The following is a 19,750-nucleotide window of genomic DNA, read 5'->3' on the forward strand; positions in this document are numbered from 1 at the left end:
TGCATACGCCCTACATCATCCACCCAAAATTGCATTGATTTGCTACAGGAAGCCTACAGGAAAAACCGTGTGGAGTACTTTTTTATTATGGATGGATGCGCTTTATTGGACTTTTTTTGGACTGTTGAACAAAAACACCTGCCCACTGCCATTATAAAGCTTGGAAGAGCCAGGACAATTTTCAGTACAAGTCCAATTAGATTCGTCTGAAAAAAAAAAAAGTCATGAGTGTGAGTAAATCATGGGTTAATTTTAATTTTTGGGTGAACTAACCCTTTAACATTAGTTAATGCATTAGGTATCATGAGCTAAACTTTTGAATAATAGTGTATAAATAACTTGTTCAGTAATGAAACTCAAGAAAGATGATGTAGGCTAATAGATCCTTTACATGCAATCTGTTAGCAATCAGATTATTTACCACATCACATAAGCTGACTGGCATCTGCTGATTCTGCAGCCAATGAGATTGCTTGCTTAACATGGTTGAACATAGATTCAGTGTTCACTGTAAGCTAGTCCTGCTGCAGGTTCCTCTGAAATTCTCCACCTCCCCCAGCTCCACCTGTCTGGTTCTGCTATGGGATTTATGTATGCCTGTTGTATCTAGTCCGCCAAGACCAAATACATTACTAAACCAAATAGCATGCTAAAACTATTCAAAGAGTTGGAAATATTCTATGCTGTCAAAATTAGTGCATTAACACATGCAATAAATTTTTCCAGTTTAAGTCCAATAAATTGATAGCTTTCAGTTATACTGTAATGCTGAATGGCTGTAGTAAATGGTTCAATATAAGGAAAAAGAACATTTCAGAGAGACATCAGTAGTATTTACTATCAGTGATATTCGCCTTCAGTCATAAAAAGATGAGATTAAACAAATATTTAAAAATATACTGTCTTTATGTTGCTTCTACATTCATTTGAAGATTGGATGTGAAATTATTGCAATATAAAAGTATATTTAAAAACTATAATGTTAGATGGGATGATTAATCATAATTAATCACAATTATTTCAGAAATGTTTTTTTAAATATGCGCCTATGGTAAAAAATATACATACTGTGCCTTAAAAATCCACCTGTGTATTAGGCCTATAGACCAATTCAGTGTTTGCAAACATTGAAGACATTTTTTTTTTTTTTTTTTTGTGGGTGGAGATTATGGCAGGCATGGAATAAAAGTTAAAGCAATAAAAATTACATTTAAATTTATATGTTCCGAGATTATACCACACAATTCTGATAAGAAAAATCAGCTCACCATTCTCTTTTTTTCCCTCGGCTCAGAATAATGAAATAGAGCCCCTACTTTTTTCTCAGAATTGACAGAGTTGTTATTCTTTAATTATATCAAGTTATAAAGTCTAAACTAGGAGATATAAACTTGAATTTGTGGAGAGAGAAAAAAGGGAAGGAGCCACTAAATGTCATTTGTTACCACTTTACAATAACGTTCCATGTGTTAACATTAGTTGATGCATGAGGTATCTTGAAAAATACTTTACATACATATTTATGACCAGCGGGACAGAGTAAAGATGCTGATTAGGTTCTAAAACAATGTAAATAATCTTTTTCTAAAATTCATAGGGTATTCTTCCCTGAATATGTCTTAATGTGCATATGTTGATGTTTGTGTGCCATGTCAGGTGTCAGCTTTGTTTGATATGTAGTATTTGCGTTATGGTTGCACCCATTAAATGAGAGGTAATCAGATCCGTCTCTTCACTGCGAGCCCCACTTAGAGGCACTCAGCTTTAATTACCTGGGCCAACTGGATGCAGAGAGCTTTTAAGATGCTCATCTCCTTTCACAAAATGTCTCGGCCCAGACAGTAATGAATGGCTGCGACTACATTCGCGCTTGGCATTTTTACTGCCGCCTGCACTCAGGACCCTCGGCTGTTTGTTTTGCTGCCGTCTCTGATGTTACACGTGCCTGGCATAATAGCTTCCCGTGGTTTCAGGCTTCATTAGAGTCACCACAGTCTATATGGACCACACACTGTGTGGTTTTCTTTCTTTACATTAAGGCTGATTGGCAACAACATGTTACAAAATAAGCAGCAATTAGGGGATTATTTTTAACAGGTTATTTAGAAGTGAATGCCTCCCACAATAATCACTCACTGTTACCACATCAGATCATGCAAAGCTCCAAAAATGTACCATGAAGGTACCATAACAATAGTCCACCCAATGACTTAAAGTATACTTTAGTTTCACATTTCAAAATGCGCTTGTTAAAATTGTGTTTGTATAATACACTCAGATAGCCTTTTATTTAACTAATATTATATTATCTGAAAGTACAGTTCTTGAAACATATACCTTAATGTTTGAATTACACTACAACTGCACATTTAACTAGAAGCTAAAGTTCGATAACAAACTTTAAATGTTGGCTTGGAGAGCCAACCCGGGCAGTCTTGGGGCAAAACAGGCAGAGCACTTGTGTGTCCGGCGTTCTTGAGCTGCCCCGCTGCGAAAATGCGCCATTGATATTTCATATTCTAATAAAAAAAAAGCATACTAGGCTATGATAACAGGTTCAACAGAGTTGGCTAGCTGGATGTGAAAAAAATATATATTTTTATTGTTTTTATATGCTTGTAATTGTTTTCCCTGTTTGCTATTTTCAAAGTTCTCTCACCTAAATGAAACACTGTAAATAGTCTTTGAATTGAGATCTTGAAGGATTAGTTATCCTGTGGCCCCCTCTTGTGGACATTACCATTATTGCCTTCATCTCTGAATCATATTAACAATGCATAGTTTTTATTATATATTGATTCTTGTTAGAGCAATAAATAAATGCATACATAAATATATAAAAGAAGCCAAGACAAGCGAACAATGTTTTTTCTTTTTTTTTATGGAGTAACATTGAAGACAGAAAGCAGAATGCGGCCTCTTTAATGTTGAAATCCAAAATAATGATCCACAAACGATTTATTTCTCAACAGTTCATGTTCACTTGAATCATAGACAACTGTTTTCGATTATATTCGTTAAGCTATGGTGTATTTTGAAATGATCTTGTCTGTGTTTGTCCGAGAGAAGTGTTTCTTATTGGCAGAAGCGAGGATTAATGTAGTGTGGAGTGCGTGTGTCAAAGCCAGGACGCGTTGCTGTGCAGTTGACCACACAAGCAGAAATAAGCAAGCATTTGACCTTTGTGATATATTACTCTACTATTATTATGTTGAATCGCTGGAGTGTTTGTATTTAAATACCTTTAAAAGACGTGCAAATTATGTCTTTGTTGACTCGGAGAATAAAGATGTGTCGCCCATGTTATAGTGAAACAGGAAACCGCTCATTTGCACTCAATGTAGCTCTTTAAAATGTTCTTCTATATTTATTGTGTACAATCACTGGAGTGTTTTTATTTAAATGCTTTTAAAAGACGTTCAGTGATGTATAGTTCTCAGACTGAGAGCTCGAGCCGTGAAGCTCGTCTGTATAACTCACTCTGAAGACAGCGCTTTCAAATTGAAATAAAATGGCTCACAAGCGCCTGAATTTACATCTTGATGTGTTCTAATGGGTGGACTGACTTAGATTGCTGGAATATTTAAATTTTAAAGCCGGTCCAGTGGAGTGGAATTGCTCCTTTAGAGGGGGCATTTTTTCTCAGCCTATGCAAGTCTATGGAAAATTTTTCATGTTCAAAAATGAATAATGAATAAACTGTAAGTCTGATCAGTCTAAAAAGATATAGCAGCAATCTCGTGGTCAGGGCCCAGGTCTCTGCCAAGTTTAGGGATTATGCCATTAAAGACCTAGAGGAGTAGCGTTTGGAAAATTGTGGATCAGAAGAATAATAATAATATGTTTAAATAGAATAACAATATGTTGGCTCTCCAAGCCAACATAATAAAATACTTTACTGAGAAGAATATCTTGCATAACATTTTCATTCATCATTGGGTCAAGATGGAGGGTATTTCTAGTTACATATTGTATAATATAAAGCAATGTGGGATCTGTTTTGCATTCTGTTTCCAAAGCTACTGTCATGCCCACACACTTTACACATGCCCATTACAACATTAAGATGGCTCTCAGATCAGGCACTTGAGTGGTGAGTCATAACGCCAGATGCTTCTGATAGAGAGGAGTACAAGCACAAACAAAAACAAAGCAAATCTTATGTGTATATGCACTTGTATTTTGTATTTTCACTGTTGTTTTTATATTCTTTAGGTAATGACCTGTTCCTTGTGGCGGTCCATGAGCTTGGTCACGCTTTGGGACTGGAGCATTCTAATGACCCTACGGCTATAATGGCTCCATTCTATCAGTATATGGACACTGAGAGCTTCAAACTGCCTCATGATGATCTACAGGGCATCCAGAAAATATATGGTGCGTTTAAACTTCTGGTCCCATAATCCACTGGCTTCTATGTACAGTGCCTTGCGAAAGTATTCATACCCCTTCTTTGTTATGTTTTTTGTTATGTTGCTGCCTTATGTTAAACTGCTTTAAATTACTTTTTTTTCCCCACATCAATCTACACTCCATACACCATAATGGCAAAGCAAAAACAGGTTTTTAACATCTTTGCAAATGTATTAAAAATAAAAAACTTCAATGATTCCATTGCATAAGTATTCATACCCTTATCTGGGATAGTTGGAAAATTAGCTCAGGAGCATTCATATTGCTTGTAGATGTTACTACACTTTAAGTGAAGGTAACCTGTAGCAAATTCAATTGAATGGGTATGATTTGGAAAGGCACACACGTCTTAATAAAAGGTCTAACAGATAAAAATGCATATCAGAGCAAAAACCAAGCATTGTGGTAAAAAAAAATAAAAACTGCCTGTAGAGCTCAGAGACAGGATTGCATTAAGCCACACATTTGGGGGAGAGTTCAGAAAAAATTCTGCTGCATTGAAGGTTCACAGAAGCGTTGTAGTCTCTGTTAAGAACCTGATGGTCACTCTAGTTGAGCTCCATGATCAGTATGTGATGTGGAGATGGGAGAAACTTACAGAAGGACAAACATCACTGCAACACACCAATCTGGTGGTGTGGCAAGACTCAATCCTCTCCTCAGTGAAGACTCATAAAAACAATTTGAATTTGTGAAAACACATCTAAAGGACCCCCAGACTGTGAAAAACAAGATTCTCTGCTCTGATGAACCTCAATTCCAAACATCATGTTTGAAGGAAACCAGGCACTGCTCATCACCTGCAGAGTACCATCCCAAAAGTTAAGTGTGCTGGTAGCAGCCTCATGCTGTGGGGCTGTTTTTCAGCGAAAGGGACTGAGGGACTCGCCAGAGTAAAAGAAAAGCTCAATGCACCAGAATTTTAAGCCTTAATGAAAACCCAGTCCAGAGCATTTAGAACCTCAGACTGGGCAGAAGGTTCACTCTCCAACAGGACAATGACCCTAGAGTGGCTTATAGACAACTCTGTGAATGTCATTGAGTGGCCCAGCCAGAGCCTGAGCTTGAACCCAATCAAACATTTTTGGATAAACCTGAAAATGTGCGTCTCCCCCCATCCAAGCTGACAGAGCTTGAGAGGTGAAGAGGTGAGGCGAAGAATGGCAGATAATTGCCAAATATTGATGTGCAAAGCTTGTAGCTTCATACCCAAAAAGACTTGAGGCTGTAAAGGTGATTCAGCGAAGTACTGAGTTACAGGTATGCATATTTTTGTAATATACTTATTTCAGTTTAAAATTTTTAATAATTTACGATGTAACAATTCTGTTTTTGCTTTGTCATTATGGTGCACTGAGTGTAGATTGATACAGAAAAAAATAATTTAAAACAGTTTAACATAAGGCAGCAACATAACAAAACATGGGGGAAAAAGGTGTATGAATACTTTCGCAAGGGACTGTATCTGTTAAGTTATATATGTAATGAACCTGAACTAACAATGAACCAAATTTCTTTTGAACATAATAACAGCGTCCACTCACATGTATTGGAGAAGGGAAGAAAATATGTTATTACTTCTATCTCATGACATGTGTAGAGGAGTCAGTACATTTCTTGAAAAAATAAAACGTTTTACACAACCACTTGGCGCATTCATTTTCAAATATATCTTTAAAAGATTTTTCCTTTTCTTAACACTCTTGTGATTTGAATTCTGTATTCATTCTGCAGGTCCACCAGACAAAAATCCTCAGCCTACAAGATTGCTCACGACCGCTACGCCTCCTCGCCTGCACCTACCAACTGACCCTCGAAAGCATGACCGACAGGGTCGCCCTCATCGCCCTCCGCAGAAATCAAAACCAGCCCACCCCAACTCCAAACCCAACATCTGTGACGGAGGTTTCAACACTTTAGCGATCTTAAGACAGGAGCTGTTCGTCTTCAAGGTGTGAATAATGAACAGCTTCACTGAGAATTAGTGCAGCATAAATTGTGTGTTTCCTAACATCAGTACACTCTTATTAGGATCAGTGGTTCTGGAGGGTGCGAGATAATTCTGTGGTGCCTGGATACCCGATGCAAATTAGCTACTTCTGGAGAGGTCTGCCTCCCAAGATCGATGCTGTCTACGAAAACAGCGAGGGGAAGTTTGTCTTCTTTAAAGGTAAGATGCTTTTCCTTCTGACTTTTAAATCTTACAGGCTAAATATAGATGTGAATATGTGAAGCAAAGAGCTCAGTTTTTTAAGGGCATTTTTACACCTGGTTTGTTTGGAGTTTGTTTTTAGAACCTGGCATGTCTTTTCCCATTGTTTGGTTAATTAGCATGCAAGCATAATTGGCATCAGTTTTATTATTATAACAACCAATAATGATACTATTGTTATATGAAGAAGAAGATGCATTTTTTAACACTAAAGGCAGTCTTTCCATTTCTTTGCATTTCTGTAGGCAACCGGTTCTGGGTGTTTAAGGATACAACTCTGCAGCCCACATATCCTCAGGACATTTCTCTTTTTGGCACTGGAATGCCTACGCAGAGCATTGAAACAGCTGTTTGGTGGGAAGACGTGGCCAAAACCTACTTCTTCAAAGGGGACAGGTCAGTTTTATAGTTTCTAGCTACAGTGTACAATGGGACCCAGTGGATACCGCCTTCACTTGACTGTTCATAATGTCTGAGAGCATTTTTTCTGTCTGTCTACTATTACAGATACTGGAGGTACAATGAGGATATGAGAACCATGGACCCAGGATATCCAAAACCTATTACTGTGTGGAAAGGCATCCCAGACTCTCCACAGGGAGCCTTTGTGGACAAAGAAAATGGTGAGACATTGAAATGATCCGAGCTGACTATGCAGTGCCTTGCAAAAGACCCCAAACCAATTCGCTCGTATTACAAATTTAGTTTTAAAACATAGCCATTGAGTTTCACAATACTGGAACTCACAATGATTGCATTCGTATTAGTGCCATGGCCTGGTGGTTTGCACATATGTTCAGACACTAACATTGTACTGGAGTCCCCTACAACAGGTTTAAATGCATCTAAGGTCAGAAAACATTGTAATTTTCTCAGAATATACATTTAATATTATAATCATTTTGCAATTATTTAGAAATAATTTGTTCGAAGCAATTCTGAGCTTAAGGTTTGTAAACCCATCCCTTCCATAAGCCTACTCTGCTCTGATTGGTCAGCTGGCCAAGTCTGTTGTGATTGATCTTTCCATATACAATGCAAGCAAATTGTGCTCACAGCTAAAGTTTAGCTGCTAAACATTAAACCCTTCACAAAACAATAATGGTGGATACGTTAGCTGAGTGCTAACATGACTAACTGATGAAACAATACAGTTTGTAAACCAAAATACGTCTAAGTTACATTCTTTAATATTAAACAAAGTAATAAGAACAACAAAGTCTACCATAATCCATGCATTCTTTGGAAATAGTGGGTTCACAGCAAAGTATTAGAACTATTTCAGTAAAACAGTAATATCATGGTTTACCTGGAAAACTAAAGCTGCACTATGTATACATCACATATTAGCACTTACTTGAAAATGTACACATACAAATGAAACGTACTTACAGGTTGTGGTTAGGAGACACTTGTTGGTCCAAATAAGAAGGTACGGACTTGTTTTTTTATAAACAAGCATTTAGCGAATGTCTCGTTGAACTTGCCAAGATATGGCATATATGTAAAAATATTGGTGTGGTATCGTGGAAAAAAAAAATTTAACCACTGATTCTTCACATTGTCATTTTTCTGCAATGAAAACAAAACAAACTTTCACAGCGCTGAACACAGTGTCTTCTCAACAGGATGTAAGCACACTAACCAGCGGAAATGTTTGTGGGCAGGTCAGAGTGTTAGTATTTTGCAGGAAGGTGGGGATTATGCTAATGTGTTACCTGATGTATATCAGTAACTGGCAGAAGAATATGACGAATATGACAAAATACCACCTTAACGACTCGTTAAGGCAGTTCAGAGTCAACTTTTTTTTTTGAGAGATAATATCTTTGAATGTAATAACCCGCTCTTTAAGTAAAATTAAAAAATGACCAAAATTGTTATATAAAATGTCTAAATGTTTTAGTTACAAAGTGAATATTATGGAAATGACAAAAGTATTGGGACATACCTCTTAATTATTTTTATTCCACAGTCAACTGTAAGTAGTATTATTGGAAAGGGAAAACATTTAGGAACAGCAATAACTCAACCATGAATCAGATGACCACATAAAGGCCACCAAGTGCTGGGGTGCATGGTGCGTAAAACTTGCCAACGCTCTGCTGATTCCATACCTAAAGAGTTCCAAACTTCCACTGGCATTAATATCTGCACAAAAACTGTGCTTCAGAAGCTTCATGAAATGAGTTTGCATGGACGAGCAGCTGCATGCAACCCTCATTTCACCAAATACAATGCCGAGCATTGTATGGAGTGGTGTAAAGCTCTGGCACTGGACTCTGGAGCAGTGGAAATTGGAATTGGGCTATGCGCCTTACTTCCAATGAAGGAAAATCTTAAAGGTCCCATATTGTCAAAATCGAAATTTCCTGGCTTTTTTCATGATCACTGAGATCTAGGGACTATGTAACTACCAAATGACTTTCAAAACAGTCAATCCACAGTAAACTGCACACAGCCTGCTTAAAGTAGCTGTTCCTTTTCACGAGCCGCTGTGACTTCCGTAAAAATGTAACGTCCGATCTACTCAGTCACCGCCTTCAGTCACCACCCTGAGCACCAACCACCGTCCCACCCTCCTTTTGTCAAACAACGACAACAACGCGTCCATTCTATTGTTGAGCAACAACAACACGAAAACAAGTCGAGAAAACGCTATTCAGTCCATGGATGTCAGGAAACTACATCATTGCACAGGCTTCCGAACAACATTAATATAAGAGACCAGTGGCATGTCAACTTCAGCCTCTTACACACAGCCATTCCGGAAAATATACGGATAATGTGTCCCATGATTTGTTCCGGAATTGTTTAATTTGGTTCATTCACAGTTGTTTTCCAGAATCTGTGCGTGCTTTACACACAACCCATAAAGACATGTGACATTTGGATGTGAGATGTAATGTGACGCGTACATTTCACTAAACTGAAACTAACCTGATGAACAATCTTTGCTTTAGCGCTGATAGTGAGGAGCTCCCTGATCGCTGCTTCATTCCACTTTGCATGTATTTTTTCTTCGTGAAGAGTCGCAGGGTAACGTGCATCATCACTACAACACTGCCTTCATGGCATTCGGTTTAGCGCTCGTTCCTGTAATTTTCCGGAATCAACGCGCATTGTGAAAGTGGCTTTACTAAAGCAACAGTTACGTAGCTTACTGCATTTGGTGTTTGAAAAAGAAAAAACATTAATGATCATTCTGAAATATCCTGTTGAGTATCACCAAGCCAGCCTGTCTCTCTCTCTATGGCTCTGGTTTAGGCTACTGCATACATGACCGTAGTTACCTGTGGTTGGCCTGGCTGTGCGTCAGAAGAGAGGCTCATGAATATTAATTAGATGGGCCAAAATCGACATGTTCTTGACAGAGCTCCTAAAAAAGGAGCTGTAAAAATATATTGAGATGGATTTTGGCACTTATGCCACAAATATATATTCTTAAGGACATCAACAACTAAAATAAACCTCCAGAAATGTTTACAATATGGGACCTTTAATGCTTCAGCATAGCCATATATTTTGGAGAATTTTATGCTTCCAAACTTGTGGGAAGAGTTTGGGGAAGGCCCTTTTCAATTCCAGCATGACTGCCCCAGTGCACAAAGCAAGGTACATAAAGACATGGTTGAATGAGTTAGATTTTGAAGAACTTGACTGGCCCGCACAGAGCCCTCAACCCCACTGAACACCTTTGGGATAATCTGGAATGCAGACTATGAATCAGGCCCTCTTGTCCAACATTGGTGCCTGAGCTCACAAGTGTTCTACTTGATAAATCGGCAAATATTCTCACTCCAACACTCCAAAATCTTATAAAAATCCTTCCTAGAAGAGTGGAAGCTCTTGTAGCGGCAAACGAGGGGCTCAATTTTATTTTAAAGTCTATGTATTTAGAATGCGATATCGTTAATGTCCCCAGTCAGGTATCCCATTACTTTTATACAAGTGTATATCACCATGTATAAGTATTTTGTTGAGCCACTAGACTGTAGAAATGCTCTTCAACTCTTTCCATCTTAAAATCTCCCGAGTTTCAGGGTTTACCTAATTGGAGGAGAATGTGTTGGTGCCTACTGGTGGAAGAGAAGAAGTTTCTTTGAACTATGATCTCTGCACTCTGTGCATGTAGTGAGTCTTATGAATCTGGTGATCTTGGAGCTCCTTCACTGTCATAATCGGCCTCTCAGTGACTTCTTTTACAAATCTATTTGTTTATGCAAACAAGTTTTTGCTGGACAATCAGTTCTAGGAAGAATTTGGGATTATAAAATCTACTTTCTCATAATTTAACCAACAGTGCCAGATGGGGCCTTTAAACACAATTTATGCCATTGTTTTATTTTATTTGGAATGGCCTTTAGTGGATTTTTTCACAGGTAGAGGCAATTATTAGGCAATGGTGTCCTTGTTTTTGTACAATGCATGTACAAAATGCATGTACAATGCATATCAGACCTGATAATATGATGGCCCTCTTGGAGTACTCTTGGAACTTGGAGGACCATAAACATTATATATGTATAGTTGAAGTCAAATATTTACATACACCTCGCAGGATCTGCAAAATGTTAAACATTTTACCAAAATAAGAGGGATCATACAGAATGTATGTTATTTTTATTTAGTACTGACCTGGGGTGCGTTTCTCAAAAGCAACCATGGACGCAAGTTCCGTTGTTACCAACAGAGTTCAATGGAACTAACGACCATAGTTGGCTAACAATGCTTTTGGGAAACGCACCCCTGAATAAGATATTTCACATAAAAGATGTTTACATATAGTCCAAAAGAGAAAATAAGAGTTGAATTTATAAAAATGACCCCGTTCAAAAGTTTACTAAGACTGTGTTGTTACCTGAATGATCCACCGCTGTTTTTTTCTTTTTTTATTTAGTGATAGTTGTTCATGAGTCCCTTTTTTGTCCTGAACAGTTAAACTGTCCGCTGTTCTTCATAAAAATCCTTCAGGTCCCACAAATTCTTTGGTTTTTCAGTATTTTTGTGTATTTGAACCCTTTCCACTGATGACTGTATGGTTTTGAGATCCATCTTTTCACACTAAGAACTACTGAGGGTCACATATGCAACTATTACAGAAGGTTCAAATACTCACTGATGCTTCAGAAGGAAACGCGAAGCATTAAGAGCCAGGGGTGTAAACTTTTGAACAAAATAATATGTACATTTTCCTTATTTTGCCTAAATTTCACTATTTTTTCATTTAGTACTGCCCTTTATAAATGAAAGAAGATACTTACAAAGTTCCCAGAAGACAAAATAAGTTAAATTTACCGATCTTCAAATTCCAAAAGTTTTCACCCCCAGGCTCTTAATGCATCGTGTTTCTTTCTGAAGCATTAGTGAGCGTTTGAACAAATGGTTATGTTTTCCAGTATGCATAGTTCATTATGATCTGTCTTCTTTCTCTCCTAAGGATACACATACTTCTACAAGGGAAAGGAGTATTGGAAGTTCAACAACCAGCGGCTGAGAGTGGAGCCAGGTTACCCAAGATCTATCCTGCGTGATTTCATGGGCTGCGACGGCTTACCCGCCGACCCCGACTGGGACTGGAGCCCCCCACAAGAAGAAGAACCGCCACAATATGACAATGATGACGTTGATATCGTACTTAAACTTGAAAGCAGCGGTGGAGCGGAGAAAGCGGTGGCCATCGCCATCCCCTGCGTCCTGGCCCTGTGTATGATGGTGCTGCTTTACACCGTGTTCCGCTTCAAGAGGAAGGATACGCAGCGCCACATACTGTACTGCAAGCGATCCATGCAGGAGTGGGTCTGAAAATTAAAATCCCACTCCTTCTGCTAAAACAATGTCCATCTTGAAAATCCCTTCAAAGGTCAAAAAAATGGCCTTGAGACGCTGACTTTATGTCGGTATTTGTTGAAACGAAGGACGACGTAAATGAACAGCATGCCAACTTCCTGTTCCCATTGTCAGCCTTCGTAGTTGGCAATGTGTCATTTTTTGTATGGTTTTGGAACTCTGTGTGGCTTTGGGAGGCCATTTTGGTTCTCAGAGTCCCGTGCAGGAGTAAACTGCTACTCTACAAACCATAATTATGACTTTTTAATTGATTTTGAGAATTATTTATCATCGGACTGCTGATCTAGATACTCCATAAAGTTTGAACTCACCTGTGTCACTCCAAAATACTTGCTTGTGTTGAAAAACTGATACCCAAACCAAATATGCCCTTAGTGTCCAAAGAGGATTGCTTCATTCACATGGGATATTCTGAGATGACTGGCTTATCGATCATTATTTGAGTTCCATTTGGCTGCAGAATATATGGGACATGTCTGCTTGGAAATCAGAAGGACCTTGACATATAACATCGGGGCTACATGCAATATTTCGTCGAATGCCTTAATCACATATTGAGTTTATTTTTCTGTGTGTTAGTGTACATGTGCCTGTGTGAATGTGACCCCGTTCCATTACTTCCTTTGCTTATCACTGCTCTTTTGACTGAAGAAAACTTGCAGTAAGATTTAAAGTGCCACTGACTGTTTAAAAGTTTGAGTAAAAGAGTGTATGGCTGCTGTCTATGTTCTGTGCTGCTGCGTTTTTCCAGACTCCAAAGCTGCAGCTTAGAAAATTGGACTTTTGGTTTAGTGCTTCCAATCAAATATAGGGAATTTATTAAACGGAAGATTGCCGTTTAGCAGAAATACCTAATGAACCCTTCTTTAAAATCAATAGATTACCCATAAATAAGATTGTCTTTGAGATGTAAAGCCAGTTTTGACACGAAAGCTTAGCATATGTGTACAGCTGAATGCATTGCCATATTCCATTCATTACTGTGCCTAAACCCAGGTGATCGACACATGCAGACTAGTAAGTTTCATCTTTGTCCAGTGTCTCTGCTACTTTACTTCACGATTCACTATCAAATTATATGTAATATCTAATGAATTTTGAGGCACGAGTTTCTGAACATAATGAAGACTGCAAGTGTGGATATTGCAACAGGCTCAGGGTTAAAAAAAAAACCCTGACTGCATGCATACAGTATGCGCATACTATGCTGACTAAATTGACACTGTATGCATACCCTGGTGTATGCATAATATCCGAAGTGTATTTTAAGCTTAACAATAATGTAGCTATATTTAATTTGACATATATCAAAAAGACCCATTGAGGCATAAAAATGCAATCTGTTCAGTGGGATGTACCTCACTGTCAATCATCCATGTCTTTTCAAAAGGTTTCCAGTGGCAAGAAAACTTTAAAATTGTACAAGCTGTTGCATGTCTATCTTTCACAGCATTTTTAAAAATTTGGGTCAAATTAAGTATGCCTTTTATCCTAACTAAGATATATAATATAAAATAGATGATAAGAACAGAGAATAAGAATGCATACTAATGCAGAAAGTTGACCAAGCCATATAAAATAATTTTTTTTTACATTAAATAAATAAACAAAAAATGATTTGAGTTAAAATTATTTAATAATTTTACTTAAACATTATCTTATAGCTACGAACTACAATATAACTTAACAATCCAACTAGTAAAAAGACAAACACTGCAGTAGTATTAAGACTGAAATCCCCTAAGGTAATTTTCATTATAGTGCTTAACTGAGATGTAAGATGGCACCAGTTTTGTTTAGATGAAATGTGAAAGGGTTGATACTAGAGATATGAAAGTACCACCATTTTCAGTTACCCAGGTGAGTGGTCTGATATACAGCATTGCCGCAGATGGTGAATATTAGGGAATATCTGACGCTTAATGCTGTGATTAGTTAGAAAAGAGGAACAAAAAGAGAAGTTTTATTACAGTGCTGCTTTGTAAACATCCAAGGTTTACCTGATATAATCCTGATAAAGCTTGAGTGTCATAACATGGTCTACTGGCTGAATATAACACTTCAGTCACTCTTTTCAATCATGGGTTTGGGTAAAATAGCATTTGTTGCACAGCTTAAAAGGAAGCTAAGATACTGTATACTGCAATCAGAGAATTAGCTGCTTATTTCTGTTAAAAAATGCTTTCCATGTAAAAATATTTGTTAGCATGATCATTCTCAGAGTGTATCCGCCACTAAACACATCAAATGTTGCCGTTTGATATTCCTTTTGAGTGTTTCTTGGAAGTGGAGTGATGTATATTGTCATATGCCTTGTTTTATCTTTTGTTTTATGAACTGATTTTTAATGGACTATGGTGTTTCACCTCATGCCATCAGCGTCAGCCTTCCAGTTGCACAATCATAAGACGTGCACATGAGTTTCCATGCGTGAACTGTTGTTTTCATTATAAACAGAAGAGTATCTCAAGAATATGCCCCGTTCTACCTTTGAGGTCACTGAGTATTGGATGTGTATCTGAACATGCTGTATATATATCTCATGTAGTGTCTTTATTACGGATATGAAAGGCAAATTATGCAGTACATCAATAATAAGATATTATCTATTATCAGATGTGGCGTGTGAATCCTTCTTGTGAACTCTAATGAAGAAGTTAACAAAATGTACCAGGCAACCATAAGACATTAACATGTAATTTATCACTGAGATTCATGAAAGGTTGTTTGGATGATATAATAAAACAGTTATATATTAAATAATTTTGCTGACTCTTGTAATATCACATTGTCTCTGTAATATCACAACTTTAAGTTGTAAGGGGGAACTTAATGGACCAGTAGGATCCTGGGGAAGGTAAGATATTTCGTATTCTAACATATTTTGTAATGTCTTTTATTTTCTGAGGGCAAAGCTGAATTTTATATTTTCATATAAACCATGATACGTTTTTTTCTCAGGATTTTTTGAAGCATAGAAAGATTTTGATCCCCTGCTCATTTTGTATGTTTGCCCACTGATGAATAAATGATCAGTCTATCATTTTAATGGTAGTTTTATTTGAACAGTGAGAGACAGAATAATAACAAAAAAAATCCAGAAAAATGCATTTCAAAAAAGTTAATTAATTTGCATTTTAATGAGTGAAATAAGTATTTCACCCCTTCGCAAAACATGACTTAGTACTTGGTGGCAAAACCCTTGTTGGCAATCGCAGAGGTCAGACGTTTCTTGTAGTTAGCCACCAGATTTGCACACATCTCAGGACGGGATTTTGTCCCACTCCTCTCTGCACATCCTTTCCAGGTCATTAAGGTTTCAAGGCTGACGTTTGGCAACTCAAACTTTCAGTTCCCTCTACAGATTTTCTATGGGATTAAGGTCTGGAGACTGGCTAGGCCACTTCAGGGCCTAAAAGTGCTTCTTCTTGAGCCACTCCTTTGTTGCCTTGGCCGTGTGTTTTCGGTCATTGTCATGCTGGAATACCCATCCACGACCCATTTTCAATGCCCTGAGGGAAGGGGGTTCTCACCCAAGATTTAACGTCCCCATCCCCGTCCCCCATCCACCCTTAGCAGAAAAACACCCCCAAAGCATAAAGTTTCCACCTCCATGTTTGGATGGTGTTCTTAGGGTCATAGGCAGCATTCCTCCTCCTCCAAACACGGCGAGCTGAGTTGATGCCAAAGAGCTTGATTTTGACAACACTAACTGTTGTCACCTTCTCACCAAGCTGCTTGGCAATGGTCTTGTAGCCCAATTCCAGCCTTGTGTAGGTCTACAATCTTGTCCCTGACATCCCTGGACAGCTCTTTGGTCTTGGCCATGGTGGAGAGTTTGGAATCTGATTGATTGTTTCTGTGGACAGGTGTCTTTTATGCAGGTAACAAATTGAGATTAGGAGCACTCTCTTAAACGGAGTGCTCCTAATCTCAATTTGTTACTTGTATAAAAGACACCTGGGAGCCAGAAATCTTGCTGATTGATAGGTGATCAAATACATATTTCACTCATTAAAATGCAAATCAATTTATAACTTTTTTTGGACAAAACAACAAAACTTTTGTAGTAGTCTATATAAATACTTTTGCATAGGATTTTAAATTCACCGTTGCACTGTTATATTGTACAGACACTACACTGCCTATGTGTGTGTGTGTGTGTGTGTGTGTGTGTACCTGGTATTCATCACGTTGTGGGGACCAAATATCCCCACAAGGATAGGAATACCAGTAGATTTTGACCTTGTGGGGACATTTCTCAGGTCCCCATGAGGAAACAGGCTTATAAATCATGCACAATGAGTTTTTTTGATGAAGTAAAAGTGTGCACAATCTCCTGTGAGGGCTAGGTTTAGGTGTAGGGTAGGTGTAGGGCCATAGAAAGTACGGTTTGTACAGTATAAAAACCATTACGCCTATGGAATGTCCCCATAAAACATGTAAACCCAACATGTGTGTGTGTGTGTGTGTGTGTGTGTGTGTGTGTGTGTTTTAAGCCAGTGTAATATCTGCACAATATTACAGTTCAACAGGACAAATTCACTCATTCCAAAATAATACCCTACACTGATGGTTTATGTTCCTCTACCAATTTGCTCGCTTCACCCTGAAATGCAGTGACTGTAAAATAGGTCACACTCATGCCTTCCATTTAGTGTGGAGCTCTATTTGATGATGAACAGAGTCTGCTGTAGAGAGAGCAGATTGTAGGTGCTGGGTCACTGCATCTCAGAAGAAATAAAAGCACTGGGGTTCACTCATGTCACTGAGTTGAAAAATTTTGTGAACTCTGGAAAGAAAACCATTGGCACTGCATTAATCTAGGTCCGAAACCCTGAAATACCCACCTCGCTTGCCAGACAAAAACTGCACCGACAGCTCCAGGGGTTGTTCCATATGTGTTGTGCATGCATTACTAGCTCCAGAAAAGAACTAGCTCCAGTTATGTATGAACAGTGAAGGTAACTGTTAGAGCCATAAAGAGCATTTAGAAATTTGTAATATTTTTCTGTAATATTATATTATTTGTATTGAGAGTTATTGTTATTTGATATAGTTTGCATATTTTGCAATATTATATTGCGTACATGCCCTCTCATAGGTTAAAGGAACCGTATGTAGGATTGTGGCCAAAACTGGTACTGCAATCACTTTCAAAATACTGTAGAACGGTGTATCCCCCCTGACTCGAGGTTGCCAGCTAAGCTGCAGGATCCAGCAGGAACGTAGGCTGCTACAAGGAGCTTCCAATTGCAAGTGACGAGTCCTACACAGTAATTTTTTTTCTTCTGTTAATTATGTTTATGCTTCACGAGAGATGTTTTGCAAAGTAATTATGTATCGCAAAAATTTACTAATGGTGATTAGCAAAATATTCCGTAAAGATGTACTGTAATACCACATTTCAGTCGGAACATAGATTGTTTTCATACCCTGCTAGTGGTGCGATATAAAGCTTTTTATGAGCGCATTTAGCACGGGGGACCGTGGAAAATCGCTTTTACGGAAGCAAAGTTAGCCAAACATAGATGAATCTTACCTGTCCAGGAGAAAATTAGCAACGTTGGCGTCTGTCTTCAAATTCTTCTCCATCTTTCAAAGGCATCTCCTATACAAATCCTTGTTTTATTTCGGACTTTTGTCACGACGCATTTCGGATTCATAACGAGGTCTTTTAGGTTTCATAACGTTATACATGTTTTATCCGACACGTTCTTAGCTGCAGCTGTATCTAGAGCAGAGCTGGCCAGCCGGATGACGAAACTCTACTGACTTCGTGATTAGTCGATTGCTGGAGGGTGAAGCCTCAGACCAAAACACAAAATGACAACAATAACATCAGTCTGGGCTGCAACTGTCACTTTTAAATGACAATATCCTAGCCGGACCACTGTTGTCAGTGATATTATTTAAGTAATAAGTAATAAGTATTTGAAATGAACATGATTTCTTAATGTCTAGAGACATGTCAGGGCCATTTTATGATTAACTGAAACAAATTTCTTACATACGGTTCCTTTAACTGTAATCCCTGCTGAAAAAAAACAGCTAATACCAGCCTAGGCTGGTTGGCTGGTTTTAGCTGGTTTAAGCTGGAAGTAGCTGGTCTCCCAGCCTGGCCAGGCTGGTCAGGCTGGTTTTAGCTGGTGGTTTCCCAGCCTGACCAGCTAAGACCAGCCTGACCAGCCTGGCCAGGCTGGAAAAGTGGCCAAACCCCCTCTAAAACCAGCCTGACTTCCAGCTATGACCAGCTAAAACCAGGCTGGTTGACCAGCTAAAACCAGCCAACCAGCCTAGGCTGGTTTTAGCTGGTTTTTTTACCAGGGATGTCATACGTAATACGTATGTGTAAGCAATCGTTGAAGAAGGAAGGGGCTTGATGGTAGACAGTCTTTTGACCGTTCTTTGAAACCATAATTAAGTTGAAGCTTGAAAAAGTGTAAATAGTTCATAAGTTTGATTTTTGTTGTATCCTGACAAACGAAAAGTAAACTGTTACACTGCAAGTTTGTGGTTTTAATCCTTTGTGCCGATCCCCTATGGCGGAAAACTGAGAGGAATAGATCGCCATTACAGTAACGAACTCTTAAACATGTGAAAAACGTGAACTTGAAGAAGTGAAAATTGGACAATATGAACTATGAACTATGAACACTGAACAACTTGAAACTATCTATCAAGTGTGAAGATGCTTAACAAAATATGGGAACTAAACGAATATAATCAGAATATAAACCGGCCTCGCATACAGTAGGTACGTGGTGGGAAATGGTAGCAATGTTTTCAGCGCTTTTACGGCTATCTCGGGATATTCTGCTTTGGTTTTGATCCAAAAACCAGCCAGAGAGGTTTGCTCATACACACTCTTAAAACCACCGTCATTTGCAATTTCGATCAACTGATCTTCCTCCTGCGCTGACAAGTTAGGACTATTCGGGATATTGACAAATGGGTTGCGGACCCACTCAGGCCTATATATAAAATACATACGTATATAATTTTGAAACACAAAATAAATGTGGCTCAACCATTAACAAACGTACCTGTTTATTTTAGCACTTCGGTCAGTAAACAAGCAGCCTACAAAATGCTAACATAAATAAAATAAATAATACATTTAAATAAGAAAGTAGCCTAAATAAAAATGTTAAATAGGCCATTAAACAAACATTCGTTGCAAAAATTCCTAACAACCTCGCCCGGACCTTGTCCGACAGCACATCAGAATTATGCTGTGTTCCAGGCAGTTTTTTTAACTGGTAAATCACCACT

General features: G+C 38.3%; 1 protein-coding gene across 2 annotated transcripts in view; it reads left to right on the plus strand.

Annotated features, from left to right (window-relative positions):
* The window catches only part of mmp16b (matrix metallopeptidase 16b (membrane-inserted)), a 54,386-nt gene extending 39,171 nt beyond the window's left edge, over positions 1 to 15,215 (plus strand). For both annotated transcript variants that reach the window (XM_073849029.1, XM_073849030.1), the window contains exons 5-10: positions 4,216 to 4,377; positions 6,148 to 6,365; positions 6,445 to 6,583; positions 6,871 to 7,021; positions 7,133 to 7,248; positions 12,066 to 15,215. In XM_073849029.1, the coding sequence (XP_073705130.1) occupies positions 4,216 to 4,377; positions 6,148 to 6,365; positions 6,445 to 6,583; positions 6,871 to 7,021; positions 7,133 to 7,248; positions 12,066 to 12,430 (1,151 nt within the window). In that variant the 3' untranslated portion in view covers positions 12,431 to 15,215. The remainder of the gene's footprint in view (positions 1 to 4,215; positions 4,378 to 6,147; positions 6,366 to 6,444; positions 6,584 to 6,870; positions 7,022 to 7,132; positions 7,249 to 12,065) is intronic.
* Positions 15,216 to 19,750: the final 4,535 nt, after the last annotated feature.

Source organism: Garra rufa, chromosome 10 (assembly GCF_049309525.1).
Source record: "Garra rufa chromosome 10, GarRuf1.0, whole genome shotgun sequence".
Lineage (NCBI taxonomy): Eukaryota > Metazoa > Chordata > Actinopteri > Cypriniformes > Cyprinidae > Garra > Garra rufa.